At 32.3% G+C, this 9,332-nt stretch overlaps 1 protein-coding gene across 1 annotated transcript; it reads right to left on the reverse strand.

Moving 5' to 3' along the window:
* Positions 1-4,754: 4,754 nt before the first annotated feature.
* Positions 4,755-9,332, reverse strand: LOC116030105 (probable glycerol-3-phosphate acyltransferase 8). The gene is made up of 2 exons (XM_031272234.1): positions 8,661-9,332; positions 4,755-5,848 (listed from the first exon to the last, which is right to left on the reverse strand). Exons 1-2 carry the CDS (start codon positions 9,288-9,290, stop codon positions 4,967-4,969), a joined length of 1,512 nt encoding a protein of 503 aa, XP_031128094.1. The 5' UTR covers positions 9,291-9,332; the 3' UTR covers positions 4,755-4,966.

Genomic DNA, 9,332 nt, shown 5'->3' on the forward strand with positions numbered 1-9,332 from the left:
TAAAATAAGGAAATAATTGTAATTAAATTAATAATCAAGAATAAGATATTAAGGAATTGAAAGTAATTACAAAGTATTTGAATGGTAATAAAATTATCTTTATAACGAAAAATTCATTTTTTTAGTTAATGAATATACGCAAATCTTTCATAATATTAATATTTATAATAAATAAAACATTTTCAAAATTATCGTTATAAAGATAATTAATAATTAATAGTATCAAAAATATTTAATATAGAAAATTTAAATGGTAATAATATTGTCTTTGCAATCAAAAAATCATTTTTAGTTAATGAATATACGGAAAAGCTAAAAATCATTGTGAAGGAAAATTATTGAATAGATTTTAAAACGTAGTGTACTATAATATTATTATTAGGTAGTCATTTTCTCCCTTTTATTATTATATTAATTAAGGAATTAGAAAATTAATTATAATTAAGCTAATAATGGAATTAAGTAAGACATAGGATGCCAAAGGCCTTGTGGTCAAGTGGCATCCGGTGTACACTCCCATGTGGAAGGGAGTGGGTTTGAGCCAAGATAATTATCTTTGTAATAAAAAGTTACAGAGTCCTTAAATGGTAATAAAGTTATCTTTATAATAAAAAATTATATTAATGCTTTTTAAAATTACTTTCCCTTTTCCCATATTTATTTTAAATAATAATATAATTTCATAAATCATATTACATATTGATTTTTCTAAAATAAATTCAATAAAATGAGTCATATATTATTAACACATTTGTATTGATCTTATAATTAAATAAATGTACACTTTCAAATATTATAATTATTTATAATTTACCTTTAATTTTATTATTTAAATATATAATAATAAAAAAATTAATCCGTGCATCGCACGGGTAATTTACTAGTTGAGGAAAATAACATCTCCCTAGTCATATTGTTTTATTTAATATTTGCTCAATTGTATATTGTTTTATTTAATAGGAATAAAATCATGGTCATGTTTGGTCATATTGCTTTATTTTATATTTATTATTATGCAATTTTTATGTTGTTAGTATGCTGCCTTTTTTTTTGAGTTTTTTTTCTGCTTTTTGCTTTGTTTTTAAATTTCATGATCTTCCTTAGTGAACTTGCATCCATTTACAAACACATGTTCAAATTCAATATGCTAATTGGTAAATTCTTCCTAAAATTGGATAGCAATATGCTAATTGGTAAATTCTTCCTAAAATTTTGTTCTATACTGGATGTGTTCTATACTGCACAAACTAATGTTATTAATTAATTGGTAAAAAAAATTAATAAAGTTTAATTGGTAACAACATTTTATTTACCAAATTCTGAGAATAATTAAGCCATTATAATCTATACTCTATACTATATATAAAAACAAAATCCTTACTTTAAGCTTCCCACCCAAAACAGTCCTACAATATTTAGGATGCGATTATTTCCTATTTTCCTATTCGTTGTACAATTCTATATTACGATTCCTATTGTATCACAATTCTACATTACAATTACTATCATACTACAATTCTATCGTAATAAGATATAACCTTATATAAATCCCTAATCCTATACTGTGAACTTTAAAAGAGAAACGCGAAACGCAGTGCGATTATTCCAGACCTTTCCACTTTCAAATCTGCAAATTATGTTGCTGCGGTTGTTTTCTTTCGAACCTACAAATCGTAAACAATTTTCTTCTTTCAATGGAGCCTGTTTTTGTCTCTGCTTCCGACCTATCCCCCAAGACGAAGAAAATTTGTATAAAGTTTTGACTGATTCGTTGTTATTTGTTTTGTCCCGCGAATATCAACGTTCCGCAGTCAACCAACAGACATTGGAGTTAGTGCAATGGAAATGACATGTGTTATACCAAACATATGTTGGTACGGGATCATTCGAAAACATTAAGGAAATAACATCTCCCTGGTCATATTGTTTTATTTAATATTGCTCAATTGTATATTGTTTTATTTAATATTGCTCAATTGTATATTGTTTTATTTAATAGGAATAAAATCATGGTCATGTTTGGTCGTATTGCTTTATTTTGTATTTATTGTTATGCATTTTTTATGTTGTTAGTATGCTGCCTTTTTTTTTTTTTGAGTTTTTTCTGCTTTTTGCTTGGTTTTTAAATTTCATGATCTTCCTTAGTGAACTTACATCCATTTACAAACACATGTTCAAATTCAAAGATTTTGGATCGTTAATTAAAGGCTCCCTGTGGAGTGGATAGCAATCAGCTAATTGGTAAATTCTTCGTAAAATTTTGTTCTATACTGGATGTGTTCTATACTGCACAAACTAATGTTATTAATTAATTGGTAAAAAAATTAATAAATTTGAGAATAATGAAAACAAATTCGGCCTAATTTTATAAGAAAAAATAATTTATTTATTACGGAGTATTATTTACACCAATAATAATAATTCAAATACTTATTTATACTTCTATATCTATACTACTATTAATAAATATAAAATAATCTTTTTGTGAAATTTCCGCCTAAACAATAGTAAAGATAAAATGGAAAAGAAAACTGATTTACTAATTGATTGAAAATATAAAAAGATTCTAATGAAAAAAGAAATGGAAATTAGGCCAATTAGAAAGGAAAAGGACATTACTAATTGACTGAAAATTATTTTTAAAAAACTTTTAAAAAAGTTAATTACACTTTCCTTTTGAAAACTTTAAATTATTTAATGTTTAAAAAAATTAATTAAACATGGGTTGTTAGATTATTTATAATAATTACAATTAATTCATTCAAATATGGAGGAGGAAGAAAAAACTAAATTCGATACAGTGAACATGAATATACTTAAGTTATAAAAGTATAATTACACATATATTAGTGTAATTGGCCATTAATAATTGCTTAATAATAATTATGATAAATAAACTAAACATTGGTCATTGAGTTTATTTTTATAATCATTATAATTAAATTATTTTTAATTTTTTCGATATTTATTTTAGTAATAATATAATTACATAAGTCATATCACATATTGATCTTTTTAAGATAATTGTAGACAAATAAGTCATATATTATTCAATTAATTGAGTAATACTTTTGCACTAATCTTATAATTAAATAAATGTACATGTTTAATATTAAAATTTTTTATAATTTCATCTTTATTTTTATTATCTAAATATATAATAAAAAATTCATCTGTGCATCACACGGGTAATTGGACAATTATTTACTCTAATTCAAGTAAGGAAAACAACAGAAAACAAAATCGGTCCAACAAATTTCATCAATTGCGCTATATAATATTTGATGTTATAATTTATAATTTTATATCGATTCAAATATTCTTAAAATATTATAGCAAATTCATTCCGTGCAACGCACGGGCGAAAATACTAGTATATTTAAAAAAAATAGTTTGAACCATCCCCATACGGATTTAATTTGAATTTAAGCTATTCATAAATTGTGAATAATCGGTTTGAAACTCAATTTGAACCACGGTCTTTTCTACCTTCAACACTTCACTAAAAATAATTTCATCCAAAGTCATTTATTGTTTCGATCTTGATGGGTTTTTAAACCTAACATAGAGTTTATATATGACTCTTAGAGCAGGATGCCACATAGGCTTCAATGTACACATTAGGGAGCAAAAACTTCAAATGTATGTATGTCCAGATCATATACACTTCTATATTCAAATATTTGGAGGAAAAAAATATCTAAACTACCTACAAAACATGAAGATAAATGTATTAAGGATGATGCAGAGGGGAACTCGTCCTTCCATATTGTAGATACCCTTATATAAAGGGGTTGAAAATAATATCAAAGTATTGTGGCCAATATAAAATTTTGAAAAATGTATCTATAGCGCGCACATAAATTTAAGCATGGGTGCACTTGATTGGTTCAGGTTATATATATTTGAAAATCTCACGTTATAATTTAAATTATTGTTTTACTAGTGTAATTATATATATACTACTGCATACCCACTTCCTTTTCTAATGTGAGACGAAGGCTCCTTCAAATCCTTCCAAACTTTCATTTTTCCTAACTCAAAATAGTATAATTGAGAATCAATTTATCATTCACCAATTATTCATTTAAAGTGTATTATATATTGAATTAAAGCTCTCACTTAGGAGATAAAATATAATGGGTTACCTTACTTTATATTTATAAAAAAAAAAAAGATAAAAACGTATTTGTATTTAACGACATTTCAACGATTTTGTTGACAAATGACTAAAAATGATCATGACACAATAACACCATGACCAAATTAGAATATTCTAATAAAAAAAGATTAAAAGTGAATTGACACCAATAAATCTATACTATGACCAAAAATAAAATTAACTGTACATTACATTATATTATATTAAAGCATATTTGACCGGCCTTTTCCCTATTTCCATGTATATTGTTCATATATTCATTTCATGTGGCCATTATTGTGTAACCGTTATCGTAATTAGTAGTGTTATTATTAATTATATATTATATAAGTATGGTTTCCCTCTTGTAAACATACATGGATGATGAATAATGAATAAGATTCTTCCCTTTCTTCTTGTCTCCATTCTCTTGTTATAGTAGTCTTTTACATATCATGCAACCTACCACTCACCGGTTAGGAGCTAAAGGCCAACGGGTACAACAAACCTATTCTAACATAAATCAATATATTGCATGCTTTATATACCGTTTTCCCTATTTTGGGAAACTAACTGTTTGAAACATTATATTATAGCCAAAAAAAAAAATATATGGATCACAAGAGAAAATTAAATCACTTTCATATAGAAATAACATTTGTAATTAGAGGCATACCCAAGTCTGGCTATTCAAGATCTCTTTTACCTCAAATGAAATATGATTCAAAAGTAAAAGTAGGTCTTAATTATCAAACGCGTACACTGCATTATATTGATGATCGATGAGCCATGCATGCATATCATATCCATCCTGAGCTTAATCAATTAATTCTTCTTAGCACCATACATGGATTCCACCTTTCCATCGTTCCCACCAAGCATCATATACTTGTCTTTCCTAGTCAACTGAGTGCACTCGAATCCAAGAACGCCGCCCAACACCTTCTGCACATGATTGGCCACCTCAATGGAGGACTTCCCACCCGCCTTGCATGTCATCTCCTCCGGCAACGCCTCCAGAAACGTGACCTCATAGCTCGGCCTCGGGTTCATGAAGAAGAAATAGGGGTCCCAGAACTTGACCCCGCGGACCGTCGTCCCGTGGAACATGTTCTGCTTGCTGTTCACCGCCACGGGGACGATCCTATCGCTGAGTTCCGCGAAGAGAGCGCTGAATCTGAGGAGGAAGGGCTCGCGGCACGTGGTCCCTTCGGGGCAGACCACCAGGTCGCCCTTCTCGAGGAGGGACTTGATCATGTCCGCGTCTTTCTGGCGGTCGCGGGTGAGAGCCACGGCGGGGATGGGGGAGAGGAAGCGGGAGAGCTTGCTGACGCTGTAGGTGACGCACGAGACTTTGCGGCCTAGGGCGATGGCGATGACGATGGGGTCGAGAGCGGTGCGGTGGTTGCAGACGTAGAGATTGCCTTGGCGGCCGGAGGAGGGTGGCGGAGGCCTGGGGCCTTTGATCACCAGGTTGATTCCGAGCATGAGGTATGTGTAGCGGACGATGCGCTCGGGGAGGGGGAGATTGAAGTAGACCCGGAAAACGGCCAAGGCGAAGCCGAATGGCAGCCAGAGGTAGGTTATGAGGGCGTTGAGTGGGTCGGGGCGCTGCACCAACCGCCCGTCATGGAAAATCAATCGGCTTTTCAATCGATCAAGCGGCACCGGCGTTGCTGATTTGCTAGGATGCACCATATACCCTTCCTGCATGCACCTCAACATTATTCAACAATATAATAATCACTTTAATTTTAATTTCTTCTCACCCGACAACATTGTGGAATCTAATTTTAATTTCAATTTCAATTTTTTTTAGTCCCTAAGTACTTCTTTTAGGCTCTCATCAAAAACTCTACAAACTAACCAAATTTATCACTCCAGACTAAAATTTTATATAGCAAATAATTGAGAGACTAAATTTATATTACAATTGAATTCGATGGAGTATTTCCTCAAATTCTTTTTAAATAAGTTTTCATACCTTTTAGTTTTTACTAAACATTATATATTTGGACCATATAAGCATGTAACATAAGATAAATAATAATAAACAAATAAATTCTAGTGACATCACTATATAAAAACTTAAAAAAGAAAAAAGAAAAAAAAATCCAAATATATATCTACGAGTTTAAATGCATATGAATTTCATTGATTTACTTATATTATTTTTGTTAGTAAATTTGATTTTTCTTGTAGGTAACTATAACTAATCATTTGTAGGTTGAATTCAAAACCTCCTTAGATATACCAAAAAATGGTATTAAATTAATGAAATAAAGCACTAGACAATAATCTATCAATTCTATAAGGGGTCATTATTAGTATTGAAAAGCAGTTGGAGTACATGCATTATTTACATCTTCTAAGTCTATAAAGGAATCGATAGAGCAAATTAAAGTACGTAAAATCTTAATTAACTTATATATGATAATGACACATAAAATTTGGATAGAAGTAGGTAACAAGTAGACAACCCACGCCCACCGACTCTATAAGGAGTTATTACTAGTATTCAAAAGTAGTTGGAGTACGTATTATACGTACAATCTTAATAACCTATGATAAATGCATGCGACGATATCCAGCTGGATTGTGGCGATTGGCAGGTGGGGGTGGTAAATGCCAATGGACCCAAGAATAAATCTTATTCTGGAAATTGCTTTAACTTTCACATGTTCAGCCTCGCCTCAACTACTAACATTAAATTGCCTCCAAACAACTTACAACTCACAACCCCCCTAGGCCCCTACTCCCTTCGCTTCACAAAATATATGATATATGCCCAGACAGCTCAATTGATCACAGGGTGAAGTTGATCAAGTTTTACTAGCGACAGTATGGGAGTAACCTCTCAAAGTGAGGGGCTCCTTGTGCGCAATAAGCAAAGGTCAATCATCTGTGTTCAGCTGAGTTATCATGATTTACATCCTTCCAGATGTTCTGTTGGGGATTCAACCTTTCTGTGATATGATATATAACCCAAGTCACGATGGCTAAGAATACAAGTTTAATTTGTAATCACAAGGTTGGTTTGAGCGGGCAACCTAGGCTAACGTGTGGCTTACCCAATGTACATTCTCGAGTAATGGTTGCGAGTTTCTCTCGTCAAAAAAAAAAAAAACAAAACTCAAACGGATCCAAAGAAAAAAAAAACACAGTCAACCTCTAAAATCAAATATCAATCAACGTAACACATTAGAAAGTAGTAAGTAAGATGAAAGTGAGCTCCATATTACTCATGATGCTATTAAAACAAGATTTATTGATGCAACAAATACGGACTGCCTTTCTAGATTATATTGATTAACCTTTCAAGCAATCTTATAATGTTATTATAATATATAGTATTAATGATATTATGTTGCTCCAATTAAGTTAGCTAGCTTAATTGGAACGTACATTTTAATTTGTGTTCATGATATATACATTACGTAATTGATATATTCAAGCAATCACATCATCAATTAGATATATTGATGCACTAATATAAGTCATATTGCCCCGTGCAATAGTATATCATTGTATATTCTTTAGTAGAAAGAAGAAGGTGATGATAAGTTCATGGATAATATATATTCTCACGAAAGTAGCTCGTGTTTGGTTAACTACATTAGTGCACTGGAAAACCTTTTCTTTTCATTTACTAAAACCACCGGTTAATTACGTATGGTTAGCAATTTTATTTTAATATTTTTTTGAAAGACCAGAGAAATCTATAATCATTATTTAAAAATGTGTACCGGATAGACCTTACTTTTATATAATAACCTGCAAATCAAATAATATAAGATATATAAATTACACTAATAATACCCTTTAACTAGCGGTTTTATTCTTGACATTGGTAGTTGGGTTTTATTGCTAATGAATAATGATGGTAGGGGCAGTCGGTGCCAAAAATAATCTATAATAATCTATGTAAACTCAACTAAACTAATGATGGTAGGGATGAAAATTGCAATCTGTCCCGTAAATATGCACCTGATCGGGTTTTTTGGGTGGTAGTGGATGGTCACTAGGGATGGGTCCCAATTAAAAAATTAAACTCACGGTGGGTCAAGTTAGATTCAGATTTTATGTACAAATAAATACACATGATGGTAATAAAATGAAAAAAAGAAAAAATTAAAGTTGTATTTGAGAGTGTGATTAGAATAATAAATAGATCATTTTGATATAATGGTAATAAGAGTAATTCACTGTTCTGATTATAAAAATACTCTTAGAATCCAAAGAAACCACTACAATCAAAACAATCCAATTGTATCACTCTAATATTTCTACAATTTTGTTTTGGTATCTAAAACTTTTACTGCGAATGATCAAATCTTTGACCTTTAATTAATTAAGGATGGATGACTAAGTCCTTACAGTCAACAACACCTCCACGTTATACTTCTACCATTTACCGGTTTCAATTATACTACTTCTCTTAAGGAGCTTAAATGAGAAGTATATGAATTAATACAAAAAAGGCAAATTAATAAAGAAAAAGAGATCGAGGAAGACTAACCTTGCAAATGGACATGAAATCATGATCGGACTCTCTGTCGCCGATCCCAATATCAGGTTTTTCATCTCCAAACTCCTTCAAGATGGACAGCCTTTTCCATTTTCCGACCAAAACCCCAGGCTTCTTCACGAATCCGGTAGCTTTTTTGGTCTTGGGGTTAACCTCAATCTCGGTTCCCAAAACCTTATCGCCGCCCAAAAACTCTTTCACAAACGGCTCAACCATGATGGTCGGGTTCGCCGTCACCACCACTTTCCGCTTGCACTTATCGAACACCTCGAAGCTCTCCCGCCGCACGTCGGCGGCGTAGAATCGCGGAAGGACCGCCCGGGAGGCCAGCTCGATGTCCCGGACTTTGAGCCCCGCGAAGGAGATGTAGATGAGCATTTGGATCGCTAGGGCTTCGGAGAAGAAAATGTAGGCGATGGCGATGAGGGGGAAACTGAGGAGGAGGACCAGCCCTCTGAGGAGGCTCCCGGCTTCGATCGCGACCAGCATGAAGTACGGGAAGGAGGACCTCCCGATCAAGAGCGTCCCGTCTAGGTCCGCCGCGATGGACTGGTGGCTCACGGCGGAGACGTCGCATGTTGTTATTGAGGGGAAGGCTTTCTTGGCGGTTTCCGACGCCATTTTTGTTTTTTGCCTCTCTGTTTGAGGAAAACTAGCAGGGGA

Source organism: Ipomoea triloba, chromosome 9, assembly GCF_003576645.1.
Source record: "Ipomoea triloba cultivar NCNSP0323 chromosome 9, ASM357664v1".
In the NCBI taxonomy this organism is placed as follows: Eukaryota; Viridiplantae; Streptophyta; class Magnoliopsida; order Solanales; family Convolvulaceae; genus Ipomoea; species Ipomoea triloba.